The following is a 17,906-nucleotide window of genomic DNA, read 5'->3' as shown; positions in this document are numbered from 1 at the left end:
TGTAAAGATTCACCCCCTTTAAAGTGGCTGGCCTACTTCAACAGAGGTCCAGCAGGCAGTTGGTGCTGGTAGTCTCACAGTTAGTGAAGTTAGTGGGGGTCACATGAGTGCAGTGAAGGTGCACCTAGTGAGGGAGGCCACCATGACACCATGACACTTCTCTGAAGGAGTTAAAAGCTTCAGCAGCAACTGGGAGAGACTCAGCATACGACAACTGCCGCCCGGGTTCTTCACCAATAGAGTTACACCTCCACTGCGATTCACCCAAAGGCCCGGCGGTGACTCCAAGGTCACCTGGAAGACGGTTCTTTGGTCTGATGAGGCTTTTTGGACATCAGACTAGACAACGCTATCTTTGGCGGACACCAAACACCATCCCCACTGTGAAGCATGGTGGTGGCAGTTTCAGAGTAGCCATATTTGTCTCCTTCTTGCAGAATGATTGAGGTGAGGATAGCTAGCTACACAGCAACCCGTCCGAAAGCTCATTATATTCAGAAACACAGCAACACAAATATATGTTACATATAAGGCCTCCACAGGACCTAAAATCCTTAATTCTGTCCACATTTCAGACTATTTTTTAATTTTTTTTATTTCTTCCACAACAACATAAAAAAAAAACTTGATCTTAAAGTCAAGAAGAGCTGAGGAACATTCCTAAGGGAGATATCCTGTTATGTGAAATACCATCTGATCAGACACATCATGATATGTAAGGAAATGAGCTGTGGGCTGTGACACCACATCCATAGCCTCCCCTGTAGACCTGCGCTGGAAGGATGGTAGCTATGTTAGCTTGGTGGCTAATAGTCAGCTAGCTTTACGATTTAACGGGGTTTTGTTGCCTAATTATTGATTTACTTCTTTATTTTTATTCTATATATGTTTTACATAATTTTAGTGTAAATATGACGCCAGGTCTGATCAGTCCGGGCTACTCATATTGAACAACAAACCGTCCCGCCCACTGTCCGTCTGCTATTGGCTGAACCGCCCATCCATCTGCCTAAAAAGCCCTCTGTATCGATTTCAATTGGTCCATCCGACTCGTCCTTGAGCACTGATTGGCTCGCCTCAGCTGCAATATCACCGCCTCCCGCCCCCTTTGTTTCAGATGGAAAACCATCAGCCATTGAGATCACGAAAAACCGTAGAGCCCACCCACTTTGCCGCCATCGCGCATTCCGATTGGCCGCTACACATGCCAATCACATCCTAGAGCCAATAGAAACTCCGCTTCAGCACCTCCGTCTCTCCCTCTCTCTGTCCCCCGCCGTTTCTTCCCTTCGCCTTCCCGCTCCTGCGCACCGCCGCTCGGCCCGCATCTACCCCTCCGTCCCCCTTTTGCTCACGTTCGCGGACAGAAATGTCGGAGTATAGCGCGGTGCCTCCGCCTGGAGCCCCAGGGGCAGGAGCTCTAGGAGCCGGCGGGATCAAGAAAGACGCCTTCGCGGACGCGGTGCAGCGAGCTCGGCAGGTGAAGTTTGACTCCGGCGGCCTGGAGGGGGTGAAAGACCCGCTGTTAGCGGCGTTAGCGGCGTTAGCTTAATGCTAACGGTGTTAGCACGCTTCCCATTTGTTTGTATGGCGGCATGGGGCGCTTTTGCTAGCGGTGTTTCGGGGTTTTAGTAGCGTTTCAGATTGAAATAGACCCGTTAAAGCGGCCCGAGTCTCGTTATTTATACATTTACAGTATTTTAAAGCTGCGAAACTGGATAAAGAAAGTTAAATAAGTTTCCTCGCCGTCCTTTGTCTGCTAACCATGCTATGCTATGCTAAGCTAGCGCTAGCTGAATGGCTACAGCCTGGTGGCTCGTTAGATCCGATCCAGCGGTCAGAGATCAGACCTTTGAAGGCTTATATAGTTCATATATTATCTATATTATTATTATATATAATATTAACATTAACATATTAACAAAACACTGTGTGTGTGGTGTTCACTGAATGAGGGGCTCTGAGGGTCCTGACTCAACACGCTGTGATCAGGTTCTAGTTTTTTGGGAAAGTCCTTAAATCGTCCTTAAAACTTCCCAGCTTCTCATATCCCCCCTTTCCCCCTTTCTGTGTCTGTAAGCAGGGCTTCTGGGCACCCTCCTAGCCCCCTGTAAGGACACACACACAGGGGGGGGGGGTTCTGGAGGGGGTTAGGTGGTGCTCAGAGCAGAAAAGCTCATCTCAACACACCTGGGCCCAGTGAGGACTTTCTGGAAGGTGTTTCTGGAGGTATTTGGATGGTTCGTAACCCAGTGTAGTCCAATTTCTGCTGCTTCCCAGCACCACACGCCTGGACCAGCCACCTGTGCTCTAGTGAGACTATACAGAGTTACTCAGGGTGTTGGGACGGTGTTTTAGCCAAGGCCTGGTGTAATCCAGCTCCGCACGCCTTGGATCTCTTACTATGTTTGTGACTAGAGCCAGAGCTTGCTACGGCTCGGGTTTTCTGGGTTGTGATGGTTTTGTATGTAAGAACAGTAAAATAATGGAGGTAATGGAATAAGGGGGGCCGTTGTTCTTATGGGATTGTTTTCCTGTGACTAGAGGATGCTAGTAGATGTATAGAGGGGGGTCATTAAGTCCTAAGGTACTTGTAGCTCTTGTCTGTAAAGCTTTGGGCACTTGGGACGTCCCATCCCTGCCCTAGTGCACAATCCAGGGCCTTTTACAGCTGAAAGTCCAAACAAAAAGTTTCGATTTCACACCGCACTAAAAGGCCTCTGCACGATACGCCGATGTCCAGTGGTCCCGTATGAGTATGAGTCTCCCGGTGCTTGATATTGATTGGTTTGTAGAAGGGAGAGTGTCTGACATCAGCTTGTTGTCGATTTGGTGGGTTGCCTTTCCCAAATGAATGAACGTGGTGATTTGGCCGGTTCCATAAAACTGCTGATATTGCAGCATTGTTACCAGCAGAACCAGAGACTCGGTTCAATTGCCCAAATGATGACCACTCATACTTTTCGTTCTTCTGTTGTTAAATGGGTGGCTGCAGCCTTCCTCAACTTCCTATCTGAACCGTCCACAGAAGTGTGTTCACACAGCAAACGAACCAAACCAGACGACGACTTTTGGTTCGGCCAAGTTTTCCACTTTCTCACTTTTTTCCCTTTTTTATTTTTTATTTTTTTATTTTGGTCTAGACACTAGTTTGGACCACACTAGATAAGTAAAGGTACCTTCAGACTGGGTCGTATTATTATTGATAATAATTTTGTTCTGCAGGTGTGCCTTTTTCATCAAACACATCTGAACTATTTTAATTCTTTTTAATTAAATAATCATCTCCTCCAAACGGAGATGTCACTCTTGGTCTGCATGTTTGGTTGAGAACCTGATGTTTAGCCAAATGTACAGAGCATTCAAAGTCCTGGCTTTTGAGTCTTCTCAAAGACACCAAAGACAAATGTGTTTGAATTTTCTCGTCTCTAGATTGCAGCCAAGATCGGTGGAGATGTCGCAGCCCCCCCTATGAGCAATAACGGAGGCACTGAGAGCTACCCATTCGCGGCACAGAAGCGATCTTTGGAGGATGGAGGTAAGTGCACACACCAGTTCAGTCTTAAAAGGACATTTCTCACTGCCAGATATGACGAACCTGACCAACAAATAGGCACAAATCTGGCAACACACCTAAACACCCCGACGCACATGCACAGCTACCGTACTGTGTTTAATAGTCTTGTCTGTGTGTGTTCTCAGATCAGCCCGACAGTAAGAGGATGGCTTCTCAGAGCGACAGGGATAACGCTACAGCGCTGTGTGAGTGCTGTGACACACCCTTACTCACATACACACTTTACACACTGTGTGCTGCTGTATTTTGTGATTCGCTCACATGTGGAGAGAGATTTGTCAGTGTACCAACTGTAACCAAGACCAGAGGTGAGTGGCATGGCTGTGGTACCGTGGTGAGTTACGTCACAGTACACTTCAGTATGGAACGGGTCGCAGTACCTTCTGGGACATGGCTGCTTGGACCAATAAGAAGGTAGAAAATAGACTCGAAGACTGCATAGTAACACAGCTTACATATAGCTGTATTTGTGAGCATGGGGGGAAAGTTCGATTGCCAATAGAATCTGACTCTCGAGCAGATGAACATGAGGAACCTATTGGCACCATGCTGCCTAATGGCAGACGTAGGCTAGAGGGGTATAAAAAAAAGCCCCCCAGCATTGAGAAGCTGTGGAGCAGTGGAAGAACTGTTCTCTCCAAGATGAATGTGTTGGTGAGGTGGGGTGGTGAATCATCAAACATCCTGACCTCAGTAAAGCTCCCGTCACTAAATGCAATCAAATCCTCACAGCAATGCTCCTCAAAAATCTAGTAGAAAGTCTTGGACAGTTTCTCCAACTAAAGCAGGATCAACTCTTTAATAATTTCCAAAGAAGCTATGCATAAGCAGGTGTCCCAATACTTCTGTCCCTATACAGTATGCCTTGTTTAGACTGATTTGGAGACCCAATCAGGAAAATGAAACCAGTTATGGGTTTTCCTATCCTCCCCGCTTGATTTGCGTAGCCATGTCTATGCTGAAGCTGTGATCAAGAGCGTAAATGCCGGAGTACTGTTGAATCTCGATCAAGAGGCAGGATTACCCCTCAGAGGGTTAAGTGCGATGCTGCTGTTGATCTGATTCAGCTTGTTTGCAAATATCAGAAAAACGAAATGATGCCGCCAAGTTTCGCGCCATGCTTCAGCCATGTCACTCACCCTTGGTTTGATTACCCCGCATCCACGTGTGTCCTGAACCCTTCTGAGTAGACCTTGAACACGTTCACACTGAAACATGATCTGTCACACTCGCAGCCGATGACTCAGTCAAGTTGTATATTTAGACTAATTAAGTAATGCCATGGGGTGTTTTAATCCACAGCTATTGGGGCTCAGCTGGCTGCGCTGTCTCAGCAGAGGTAAGACTGTGTTCTTTTCTGGAGGGGGAGCTTTGACTTTAGCTGAGGAACCCAAAACAGCTGGGACCTCGAACACTGTGTAGCCTTATGGTCATGCTTTTTAAGAAGCGTGTGTGAGGGGTTTGTTGTGAAACTCGTCAACCTGCTCAGTTCTTGCACTATGGGCCCAGAAAGTCCTACAGATATGGACCCTCATTCGCCTTCCTCAGTTTCACCTGATTCTGTTGTGCTCTGATCTGACCTATTGTACACCGATCAGCCATAACATTAATACCACTGACCGACTAATTGAATTACATTGATCTGGTTCTAATACCAGCTGATAAAGGGTTGGGTTTATTAGACAACGAGTTAGAAAAAAATAGCAGACGAGATGGGCAAGAACCAAACTGTGCTGGCTAGACGACTCCAGGACATCAGACTGGTCCTGGAGTCCAACGCCCCAGGTGTTCCAGTATGCAGTGGGCTACCAGTACCTACCAAAAGTGCTCTAAGAAAGGACTCTGGTGACTGTGCTCTGGTCCGCCCCAGACGGATGCTCACCAATTAATTTATTGGTTCCTAATGAGATGCGCTGCGATCTGATCACTCCCCATTAGAGGTGGCGAGAGACTTGTATTGCCACGTTCTTGTAGCAACTGTTCACAGTGGCATTGGTTGGCTTTGTCCAGTCTGTCTAAACGCTGCCCTGAGGGCCTTCCTCCTTGATCGAGGAGTTTTTGGTGTGAATGGAGTCCAGGTAATAATCAAGGTGTGAGGGTGCTTCAGTGCAGTGGCTAGGATGAGGATGCAGATATTTGGGTAGACGATAGTCAAACACTGGGTATGTGGTGCATTTGCCAGTAAGCCTTGATCTTATACATGTGATGCCATTGGGCTGCATTTAAGTACAGTTACAATTGTATAGCAAATCACTAGACTTATATAAATATGTACTGTTGGTTGGGTTGCTGTCCTTTATCCCTCACTCACTCCCCCTCCCTCCCATTTTTCTAGTGGACGTCCTTCCTCAGTAACGGAGGAGTACAGAGTGCCCGATGGCATGGTCGGCCTCAGTAAGTACATGCACCCATTCATCTTCGCTGTTGGAAGACCTTAAGCCCTTTTGTGTATTCAGCATATTCTGATTGGCTCTCTGTTCTCTTTTGCTGTGCAGTCATTGGTCGAGGAGGAGAGCAGATCAATAAGATCCAGCAGGAGTCTGGCTGTAAAGTTCAGATTGCTCCCGGTAAGAGATGCATGGGGACATATGTAATTATTATATTAATGACTCGTGTACTGGGTTCACTCAGCTCTCCATCGATTTATACATTTTTCTATTTACTGGTTCGCTTTTTGATCTGATGGATCTAGCATCAGTTCTGTTTAATCATGAAATTTTGATCGACCAATAGAAATGCTCCGTTCATTGAAAGTTAAGGTGTTTTGCTTCTCCTGTAAATTTATTATTGAGAAAGCCATAACTGTTAGGGATGTCCGGGCCGATCCAGATCTGTATCGGGTATCGGCTATTTTAATCCCAATCCACTTCAGAGTCTTTGTTTTAACCACGCTGTTCAGAGCGCCCTGCTGTCCTCAAGGTGACATTAACGTACATATAGCCCAGCCGGCGGCAGCAGCAATGCGTGCATTCTCAGAAGGTAAATAAAGGAGTTGAGTCAGCAGCAGTGTGGCGCTATTTTACAGTGGAGCCTGAAAATGAACCATAATATCTGACCCGTTATAAAACTCACCGAAACGCTCCGTTTTACCAGCGGGAGAACCGGAGAACTACTCTCCTTCTCCGTTGCAAGCTAACGCAAATGCAGCAATGCAAAAACCTGATCTGCATGAGCATTCAATACACTTATAGATATTTAAATCGGACAATACGAGGAATGCTAACTGTAAATGACGTGGTTTCAGAAGTGTAATTTCATTGTGGGCTTGTATTTGCAGACAGTGGTGGTTTACCTGAGAGAAGCGTGTCTCTAACTGGGAATCCTGATGCCATTCAGTAAGTGAACCCTCTTGTTGCCACCTACCCTGAGTTTAGCTCAATGGCAAATGGCTACATTGAATTAATGTCCACAGTTCAGAGTTGTGTGATAACTTGTGACCCTCAAATATAGACCAACCAGCCCTTACCGAGCTTATCTTGCTCGTGTAGCACTGACCACATGGCAGCCTTCTAACGGCACAGCCAGCAGCACCTTTGTGCCTTATTAAGTTTTTGACTCGACGCCAACAGAAAAGCCAAGATGCTGTTAGACGACATCGTCTCGCGGGGGCGGGGCACTCCGCCCTCGTCTTTCCACGAGACCAACGGCAGCGGCCACATGCAGGAGATGATGATTCCAGCGGGAAAAGCTGGCCTGGTCATTGGCAAAGGAGGGGAAACCATTAAACAGCTTCAGGTGAGCCCAGGGGTCTGAAGAGGTTCTGCTGAGCAGCTGCAGGGTTCATGAAGGCATAGTTAGTCTTGTTTAGTTGGATGGAGTGAAGCATATTTTAATTGAGACTCTGCTTAGTCTGGGGTAGAATTTGTATAGCAGTGTCGTCTGCTGGTCAAAATACTGAAATCAGGCTTTAATCTATATAGCCCAGCCCTGCTGTGCACTCTTCAAGCAAAATTTGATCATTGGTTTTCAAATGGGAAATTTCTACTTTGGGCTAAATTTGGGCTTGAATAAAGATTGGTGGGATTTTTCATTCTTGAAGATTTTTCATTATATTCAAACTATTAAATTTAGCATTTAGAACTTAATTATACTAAAATATAAACAGGGCAACACTTCTGGTAGTGGTACGCTTATTAAAAAAAAAAAAAGAAAAGCCTATAAAGACTTCTCATCTTTGTGCACGGCACCACATCCCATAAAAGGGGTGCTCTGCCAATGCATGCAGAGTTAATATTGATGAGTTATATAGTCAAATCGCCCCCAAATCAAATCATGGTCCAGTGTGTAGTGATTGATTGTACAGTTCAGGTTTGAATCTGTAATTAACCATATTTCAACCTCTGTACTTAATCTTCAGTGTGTGTGATTGGAACACAGCCTCATTGTGCACTTGTGTAACTGTGTGTGTAGGAACGTGCTGGAGTGAAGATGATTTTGATTCAGGATGCGTCTCAGGGACCCAACATGGACAAGCCCCTTCGCATCATTGGAGAACCGTATAAAGTGCAGGTGTGTGTGAGCTCTAGAAATGGCCTCTCAAGCAAAAACCTTGTAGCTCCATTTTTGACCATGTAAATCTCAGTTCTTTATTGCAGCAATATGAAATACTCAATAGCTATACTGTTCGTTTGTGCAGTAATTCCAGAGGTGCAGTTCTTTGACTTCATACAGCATGTTCTATATTTATGATCCCAGTTACTGCCACTTTTATATTCACAATTTATAAACATACAATTACACATTAATAAAGTGTTTCTGATTCTGAATATCCTGGTGAACCAATAGAAATGCTCCAAAATGTCTCAAGGTTTTGGTGATGGTGTGCAAACAGTCACTTCTTCTGTAGAACCATGACCTGCTACTACAGCCTGCTGACTTTATTTATTTTCCATATGCGTGTCTCTCAGCAAGCACGGGATATGGTGCAGGAGATTCTGAGGGAAAGGGATCACCCTGGATTCGGGGAAAGGAATGACTATGGCTCCCGCATGGGAGGAGGTGGAGGAGGAGGAGGAGGAATAGAGGTGTGTATGATGTCTGTTTATAATGTGGGGGTTTGTGACCTCATCTGCTGTAGGATGTAAATGATGTACTGGGACAGTGCTCATCTACAATGATTATCTTAAATCAAGGAATTTTACTTTTACCATTAACATGCAACAAACACTTAACAAGAATTACACTAAGGGAAAAGGTGGAGGGGGGGAGGGGGGGGGGTACACTTAATGAGCTAAGTACTTGGTGCATATCCATATGTAGCCTGAGCAGACATCAAACTATTAGGTACGGATATAATAATATAAACATTTACCGAAAATTACCAGTACTGTGGTGCAGTATGTTCACATGGGGCTGTTGTGGTGGAGGTGATGGTCACTGTAGCTGGAGTGTGGGTGTTAAACAAATGATGGAAACCTAGTTTGTAGCAGTAAATGCTCATAAACACTGTTCAGAATGTAGTATTTAATCAGACCAGGTTTGGAGACCAGGAGAAAACGGAACTAAAGACCAAAAGCCCCCCTAAATGAGTCTGGAGTCCGTTGGCTGGTGTTGAACCTTGTTCTACAGTCCCATACGACAACTTTAATGTATGACCATTCTAACTTGCTGTGCTCCGATTGGTCAGGTGCCTGTTCCACGTCACTCTGTGGGCGTTGTGATTGGCCGAAACGGAGAAATGATCAAAAAGATCCAGAATGACGCCGGAGTCAGGATACAGTTCAAACCAGGTGCGTCTCGCTCTCGTCTGTTGTGCTCTTTGAGTTTCAGTCTTTATATATAATTAAAGCAACGTTAATGTGTGCGTTAGATGATGGTAATGGACCTGATAAGATTGCTCACATCATGGGGCCTCCTGACCGCTGTGAGCACGCTGCCAGCATCATCAACGACCTTCTACAGAGCATCCGCGTCCGAGAGGAGGGCGGAGGGGTGAGGACTGTTTGTGTATATTAGAAATGTTGAGCAGGTTTGGGGGGCTAAAGCTATTTTTCTATTACTTTATTGGGCCTTAACTTTTTTTTTGAATATCCAATTGCTACTTTGTGTACTGGTTACTGTGATGCGTTAAGAGAATTTGTGTAATTTGACATGAACATGATGAATTAATGCTTCTTCCCATCAAAAGATCATTGAACTTGGAACGGAGTATTTCATTTGTATGAAATGACTGATTTTAATTTGACTAGTGAAATCCTGAAATACTGTTTTTAGTAGTTTGTGTAGTTTTGATGGAGACCTGTGAATTTGATGCATACTAAACTCCCTTAACTATCATAACCTTTTATTTGATTACCTAAAGTTGCTTCAGTTCACCTAAACAAGTTTCACTTGTCTTCCCAATACTGTAACAGGGTGGTAAATGCATGGTAATGCTTGCGCTTCACTCCTGGCCTAGTTAGGGCCCCTAAATGCATGTTCCCAAGGGGTTTCCTTTCATTAGCTGTTCAAAGATCATAGATCATGTTATACATGCAGCCCTTAAGGGGTTAATCAGTCCTGCGCTGTAATTTTAGGACTTTCTGAGACTCCCTCCAGTGTGGAGTCAGCCATGAACCTGTGATCTGTGTCCATTTTGGTTTGGTGTTTTTTTTCTAAGTCTTGGTGGTTTTTGTGTTTCTCAGGGACCCCCTGGTCCTCCTGGCACAGGCATGCCCCCAGGTGGGCGTGGGCGAGGGCGTGGCCCGGGTAACTGGGGTCCTCCTGGCGGTGAGATGACCTTCTCTATCCCCGCTCACAAATGCGGCCTGGTGATTGGTAGAGGAGGTGAGAACGTGAAGGCGATTAACCAGCAGACTGGAGCATTCGTGGAGATTTCGCGTCAACCGCCACCCAACGGGGACCCCAACTTCAAGCTGTTTACCATCCGGGGGTCGCCCCAACAGATAGACCATGCCAAGCAGCTTATCGAGGACAAGATTGAGGTACGGGCGAAGGGGAAGGTTTGAGGCTGGGATAAAGAAGTAATTCTGAGATCACCAAATAATTTTTGTGCCTCATGAAATTGACAACTTAAACAATTGATCTGAAAACTGCAAAAATAAAGATAAAAGACTTTCGTCCAAATGTGACCAAGATTTAATGAATAATGAATATTGCTTTGATGCCATTATGAAAGAAGCTTGAGGTTTGACGGTCATTGGTGATATGGTCTCATGATGTTCTCTCCTTTTTAGGGTCCTTTGTGTCCTGTAGGTCCTGGTCCTGGCGGCCCTGGTCCAGCCGGTCCTATGGGACCCTACAACCCAAATCCATATCAGCCGGGACCCCCCGGAGCCCCGCCACAGTTAGTACCTTTAGCCTTACAGCTTTCCTTACTCACTTGCTTTCACTAACATTAGTCATAATCGGTCATCATTAAAGCAGTGGTGGGCAACTTCAGTCCTGGAGGGCTGGTGATTTATCTGCTCAGGCACACCTGGTTCGGCTTAAATTGCCTGGTTTAGGTGGTCTGTTCAAGCAGGGAACTCTGCACACTGTGCTGGGCTCCGGTCCTTGGTTGCCCACCTCTGTTAAAGAATTACTAGGCTAGCAGGTACATTATAGGGCTTATGCATACGTGCTCAGGGAGTGTTGTCTGTTTCTGCATCATCTTAAGCCACTGGTGATCTCAGACAATTAAAAATATTGTTTCAGCAGTTTGTCCAAGACTCATGTTGTCAACTTTGATGTTTATAAAGTTCTCCAGATGTGTAATAGTTGTTTCCTTCTGCAGTGGTGGTCCTCCAGGTGCACATCAGTACCCTCCTCAAGGTTGGGGAAACACCTACCAGCAGTGGCAGCCACCTGCGCCTCATGACCCCAGTAAGACTTCTCTCTCTCTCCTATACTGACGTTTCTAGGGGTGCACCACTATGAGAATTGTGCTGATGCAGGTGTTTGTTATACATGCATACTGATGCAGAAATGGGACTAATATGCCTGGATCAGAATTAGTAAAAATTGTTGGTCCATTTGTGTACGTATGCATCTAAATATTTATATAAAATTCATTATTTAATGTGTATTATTGTCATAGTATTGTGAATTCTGGTTTAATGCTAAATAGTTAAGCTATTACATTATATGTAATGTTTATAGGAATTATTTTATTTATTGCGTGTAATATTAAAAGGACCAAAACTCTACTTTAAGTTAAATGTAAACCATTTTTCATTTGAAATAGTTTGATTTAAACATTATCCTATCATTTTCTGCTCTTGTAGGTAAGGCCGCAGCAGACCACAGTGCAGCCTGGGCAGCATACTACGCGCAGTACTACCAGCAGCCTGCAGGAGGTGCCATGCCCGGTCAGACACCCAGCGGACAGCCGGCTGCTCCAGCCCCCGCTGATCAGAGCCAAGCAGCCCAGGGTGCAGGCCAGCCTGACTACACCAAAGCCTGGGAAGAGTACTACAAGAAAATGGGTATGTGGAAATGTCGACTGAGTAAAAACTAGTTCCTGGATTTTATTGGTTTCATCTGTTAGAAAAGTTATTTTTGTTAATCATAAATAATACAAATGTTTACGCAGCTCAACAAGGTGGAGGCGCTGCTCCAGCAGCAGGGGGTGCTCCAGCGGCGGCAGGAGCTGCAGGAGGACAGACTGATTATAGCGCCGCCTGGGCGGAGTATTACAGACAACACGCTGCTTATTACGGCCAGACCCCACAGACACCGGGCCAGCCTACAGCCGCACCGCAGGGCCAGCAGGTATGCACATGTATACGGACTGGTCCAAGACCACCCCTCGGGCCTTTACACTTCTAGTCTTCATTATGAATCATTTGAAGTGTGAATCGGTCGTGTTCTGATTAAAGTATCCAGTAACTGACTGCATGGCTGGAAGCAGAATGTGTTGCTTCACTTTCTGCAGTCATGAGGATTTAAAAGGCCTGGTCCTTAAAGGTAGATTTCATCTCAGATTGATGCCAGAAAAGGGGCTGCAATGACTACATGCTGCACAACCAGATGAATCACCTTTTTAATTTCTGGCTGTTCTTCACAGCCTGCTTCTTGGAAGCAGTAGGGGTGTAAATTTTGGTGTAGTCGGTCAAGGGCTTCCATAATGGGACGTTCTGAACTGATTGGTTTTAGTTTAGTCGAGACTTCTTAATCACTTGGTGTTTAATATCTTATCTAGACTGAGTCTCCTCCCTGACCAATCAGCTCCCAGCTCCTTTAAACACTGCAGTCTAATCACTTTCTGTATGTGTAGTGTTACACACTCTGGATTGGTATCTGTCGTTGGTCTACTGGTGTGTAGTAACTGGTTTAGTGGGTGGGTTCAAACACTACACTAACCGCTGTCTCCCACCAATCTTTACATCATACTAATAGTTACTAAAAATAGTCTTTTTGAGAATTGTAGTATTGCAAACCAATATTTTAACTACTGCTCAGATGTGCTTGAATTCTTGAATGCTGCTGAATCTAATGGTGATCCCAGTCAAGTTTAGGTGGTAAACATTCTGCCTCCCCTGGAGTTCACACTTGTGGTATAGCTTAAATGGTTGGTAGATGGTTGCTGGCCTCAGTTTTTAATGGTCTTGGTTCCAAAGTGGTGTGTTTAGAAACGTCCCATTTGTTGACTGACTTATATTGAAGGTGTTTAGCAGACGCTCTTCTCCAGAGCAATTTACAGAAGTGCTTCGCTGTTCACTCAGAAAATACCCTTCGCTAGTTTATCTAGACTAGAATCTAGAAGATGCCTCTAATCTTAGACTTGAATACAGAAGTCAGTATGGAGACGCAGTACTCTGCACACAAAGTCCTCTCAGAAGAGGAGGAGGGTCTTCAGTCTGGGTTTGAAGACAGCGAGAGTTGGACTCTGCTGTTCGGACACCCAGGGGAAGTTCGTTCCACCACTTCGGTGCAGGACAGAAAAAAGTCTGGACGCTCGTCTTCCGTGGATCTTGAGGGATGGTGGGTACTTGAAGCTGGAAGGGTTGTCTGTGCAGATCGGCTTTTGACCATCGCCATCAAGTACGGAGGGGCTGGCTGGTCCAGTCTTGGCTTTGTAGGCCAGCGTCAGGGGGTCTGAATCTGATGTGAGCAGCCCGTGAAGAGTCTTTGTTGCTCGTTTTGCTGATTGTGGGTTTCTCTGTTTTTCAGGCACAGTGAAGCAAACTGACAGCTTCTCAGCTCACTGGTCCTCCCACTCGTCCTCCATGACTTCCACTCAACCCCGGATTTTTTCCTTTGTTTTTCTTTCATCCCCCCCTCTTTGTTTCTCATCTTGTTCCAGGTGACTAAATGAACAAACAGAAGCCTTTCTTAACCTCATCCTCCCTCACACCCCCCTCCTCCTTTGTTTTCCTGCTGAAATGGACTAAAACCAAGCGTAGCTGACTTCTTCCTCACTGCTTCATCTCTCCTCTTCCTCACCCCCTAAATGTGATTCTGAAACCGTCGCCAGGGGAACTAAAGGGAACGCGTCTCATCACCGGCTAACCTCCATCCTGCATATGGACTTGCACTTCATGTCTTTTGCATCTTTATTTTATATTTTTTCCTTTTTAATAAAATGTTGGTGAAGAAAGTGAGGGTGGGGGGAGGGGAGGGGACTGGGACGGTCTGTTAAACATTCAGGTGTTCTTACTGCGTTTAATACACGTCAAGCAACTGTGTACTTTTTATTTTTGGTTATTTTGTTTCCCCCTTTTTAGACTTTTAATTTGTTTTAAAATTAAGTTCTCTAGTTTGAAACATTCCCAGTGTCTTCATTCTGAGCTTTTATTGTCTCGTTTTGAAGGTGTGTGATTGTGTGCGAGACAGAGACTGCATTGTCCTCCTGAAGTGTGAATGAGGTACTGATTAAATGTCTGTGATCTTCCTAATTGACTCCCTGTTATTTCCTAGTCAGTTTCTTTCCCCACCCAAGTTCAAGAAGCCCTGATGTTATATAAATATATATTGAAGCCTTTTCTTTTTTTTTTTCTTTTTTTTTTTTTTTTTTTACTTTATTGCTTGTTTTTAAAGAACTTCACAATAAAAGGAGAAATGCAGACAGTTTTTGTCTTCGCTCACTTTGCTACTGAGTCAGCAGAGTGTAAACTACTTTAGTTTCTAGGAGCTCATGATGTGGAGTATAATTACCATAATGTGATTTACAACATTTCACTAAAACTGTCATCAGGTGCAGCAACCCTGTGTAACTTTGGTTTTCTTTCTGTAACATGTTTCAATAAAATCCAAAAGTGAAAAAAAAAAAAAAAATCTGCTGTTCAGTTTCTTGGAGAAGGTGGTGCTAGGGAGCAGCTCAGGCTCAACACTGAGGGGTGGTGAAGGTGGGGTGGGGTGGGTTTTTCAGTGTTCTGTTCTATTCATCCAGAATCTGAGCTGTCAAATCAACAACTCTAGGAGGAAGCCTCTGAAGATAGAGGTCCATATAATGGACAGAAATATTGGGACACCTGCTTGTATGTTTTGTTTGAAATCGAGGGAATTAATGGTATTAACCTGCTTTTATTAACCTGCTCCACCACAATCATCCCAGAGAACACAGTACCTCCACTGCTCCACAGCTTCTCAATGCTGGGGGGCTTTATTTATACCCCTCTAGCCCATGCCTGGCATTAGGCAGCATGGTGCTGATAGCTCCAACAGCAGTTTATCTACTCCAGAGAGTCCTATTCTATTGGCAGTACTTCTCTGCAGGGGCTGGACAAGCTCTCTGTTCATTTGCAATGGGTGCACCTTAAAGTAGCTCAATGCATTTATGAGAAGGGGTGTCCACAAACATTTGGACACAGTGTAATAACCCAGCCAGTGTGGTTCTGAGCTGTTGTGACTGACAGGATTAGTTCAGTTAACTATACTGTATGTAAGTATAGATATACAAGTGCAGTTCAATTTGGGTAAATACATATATATGTATATATATATATTAATAATCCAACTTACCCACATATATGCTTACTTTGGCCCAGAACTGTTAGGTTTATATGTGTATATATATATGTAAAAGACTGCAACTTTATTTGTGGACAGTGAAGCAGATGGACGCTAGCGTTTCAGGGTGCTCCCATGTCTGTGTTACCTTCTGGCTCTGTCCTTTTAACTAGGCTGTTATAGGCTGACCTACCGTAGTCGTCAGACACACTCTGATACTGCTCAACATTCTCTGCTCTCTATAAATCTATTCAGAACTAACTCTGTCTAAACGGTAACCCGCTCATCCAACCCGACCTGCTGGAAGACTGACCGCTGGGGGTCCCCTCTACCTGCATCAGAACACCAGGCTCCCCTACCACCCATGCCAGACCAGCTGCACACCCTCCTGCCACTATTAATATTAATATCACCACTATAAACCATCATTACTCTGACCATCACTGCCCTGACTGTATTAAGTTATACTACACCATGATTATTATATTATGATGAAGACGTAAGAGCAGTACAGCAGTTTCATTTATTAAGAGTTTGGACCAGAGGAGTCTAGATGAGCCCCCTTGTGAGTCTTGTTTCCTCCCAAGGTTTCTTCCTCCAGCTTTGATAACTGAAGACTATCAATGTTTAGAGTTTTAAAAGCAGGATGTCTAGGGCGAGAAAGGGTCACCACTCCTGATATAAGGTCATCTAAGGGCTTCAGGATCTACAACAGACCTCATTGAGAAAAGCACAGAGAGATTAAAATGAAGATGGCCAGATGGTCAATATTACAACAATCCAAGCGACACCCTGGGAGACCTAAGTGCTAGTGGGAGATATGTACATATATATATCTATATCCCACATACAGTGGCTGGCAGCCGTGTATAGCGCCTTGCTTAGAAAAGCATTCTGGAATGAAACACCCCTTATAACTAAAGGATAAGTGGCCAGGGCTAGAACACATGTTCTTGTTGTGAACTGTTATGATCTGAAAAATGAACATTGTGAACCCGAGAGAACTTTGTGACATAAACAGGTAGAAATGGTTTTATTTCAAATCAGTCAAATCAGTTTTACAGCAGGGCGTAACGTTAAAAAGAAATCCAGAACCAAACGAGACGAAAAAGATCCTGCAGGGTGGGCAGACGGGGTTCTTCAACAGAAAAGCCGTTGCTGATACTGCAGGGAGCCGATTCTAAGTATTTACATTACACTGAACCGATATCGATCACGTTTCTAACGGCAGCTGAGCGGCAGTCACACACTCAACGGATCTCTTCTTGCAGTGGTCACCAGCAGGGTGTGTGTGCTGGCCTTCAGGATGACTTTCAAAATCAAATAACAGAGGAAGGTTCTTCAAATCCTTTAAAAGGTTCTTCACCTTTCAAATGGAACCAAAAGTGGCATCGCTCAAATAGCCATTTGAAGAACCTTTAGCGTTTAGGAGTCTAGAATAAATGAGATTTCTACCAACAGTCTATTAAACTTGTCCTTGTGTTATGAACAACAGTATTAGTGGGCGGAGCATGTAGAGAACAAATAACCGAGAAAATAGAACCCCAGTGAAAACTACACTTCCCAAGATTCAGGGAAACACGTATCTGCATTTGAAATTCCAGAGCAAACCATTCTAGAACATTCACACTGTTCTAGAACATGCTTTCTCATTTCCGAACATTCTAGAACATTCACACTGTTCTAGAACATGCTTTCTCATATCCGAACATTCTAGAACATTCACACTGTTCTAGAACATGCTTTCTCATATCCGAACATTCTAGAACATTCACACTGTTCTAGAACATGCTTTCTCATTTCCGAACATTCTAGGAACATTCACACTGTTCTGGAATGTTCTATCCCATTCCCACTATTCTAGAACATGCTTTCTCATTTCAGATAATTCTAGAACATTCTCGGAGCATTCCCACTGTTCTAGAATGTTCACACAAGGTTCTAGAACATTCTGACATGAGCATGCAACCATATTCCAGAGAGTTCTTCACTCATTTAAATGTTCTAGAATGTTCTGTCCCGTTCACATTGCGGGAGGAGAATGCTCTAGAACAGTTCAGTGAGTAAGCATTTTCTAGAACCGTGTGAACGGTACAGAACATTGTAGAACAGTGTGAATGTGGGAGCAGAACGGTCTAAAACACTCTGAAATTAGCTAGATTGATCTAGAACATTTATTCAGAACGTTCTAGAATGTTCTGCCCTGTTCTACATAATGCTTACTCCTTTAACTGTTCTAGAACATTCTCATTTCATTCACCCAGTTGTAGAATATCCTTTACAATTAGCAACGATCTAATATGCCCCCCCCCCCACCCCACCCCCTCCATTCACAGTGTCTTGTTTGACTTGTCGGTTCAAATCCTGGAACAGTATAAAATCAAATCACCTTGCTCTCCATCTTAATGCTCCGCCCACAAATACGTTCTTTCATAACAACTGTTGCTAGGCTGAAAAA

At 44.5% G+C, this 17,906-nt stretch overlaps 2 protein-coding genes across 2 annotated transcripts in view; one reads left to right on the top strand and one right to left on the bottom strand.

Annotated features, from left to right (window-relative positions):
- The first annotated feature begins 1,298 nt into the window (after positions 1-1,298).
- Positions 1,299-14,749, top strand: khsrp (KH-type splicing regulatory protein). Its single transcript, XM_072657348.1, has 18 exons — positions 1,299-1,480; positions 3,433-3,538; positions 3,703-3,762; positions 4,880-4,916; positions 5,913-5,971; positions 6,073-6,144; positions 6,855-6,912; positions 7,147-7,312; positions 7,988-8,086; positions 8,485-8,601; positions 9,204-9,306; positions 9,387-9,508; positions 10,201-10,500; positions 10,753-10,862; positions 11,292-11,380; positions 11,782-11,982; positions 12,090-12,268; positions 13,670-14,749. Exons 1-18 carry the CDS (start codon positions 1,370-1,372, stop codon positions 13,676-13,678), a joined length of 1,998 nt encoding a protein of 665 aa, XP_072513449.1. The 5' UTR covers positions 1,299-1,369; the 3' UTR covers positions 13,679-14,749.
- A 1,704-nt stretch (positions 14,750-16,453) lies between these two features.
- The window catches only part of r3hcc1l (R3H domain and coiled-coil containing 1-like), a 7,592-nt gene continuing 6,139 nt past the window's right edge, over positions 16,454-17,906 (bottom strand). Inside the window, 1 exon segment of the mRNA XM_072657694.1 lies at positions 16,454-17,906. This exon segment is cut by the window's right edge and continues 1,480 nt beyond it. The gene's annotated coding sequence lies outside the window, so the exon portion shown is untranslated.

Source organism: Salminus brasiliensis, chromosome 15, assembly GCF_030463535.1.
Source record: "Salminus brasiliensis chromosome 15, fSalBra1.hap2, whole genome shotgun sequence".
Classification (NCBI taxonomy): domain Eukaryota; kingdom Metazoa; phylum Chordata; class Actinopteri; order Characiformes; family Bryconidae; genus Salminus; species Salminus brasiliensis.
Note: the sequence above shows the minus strand (reverse complement) of the source record. Positions and strands in the feature narration are given on the sequence as shown.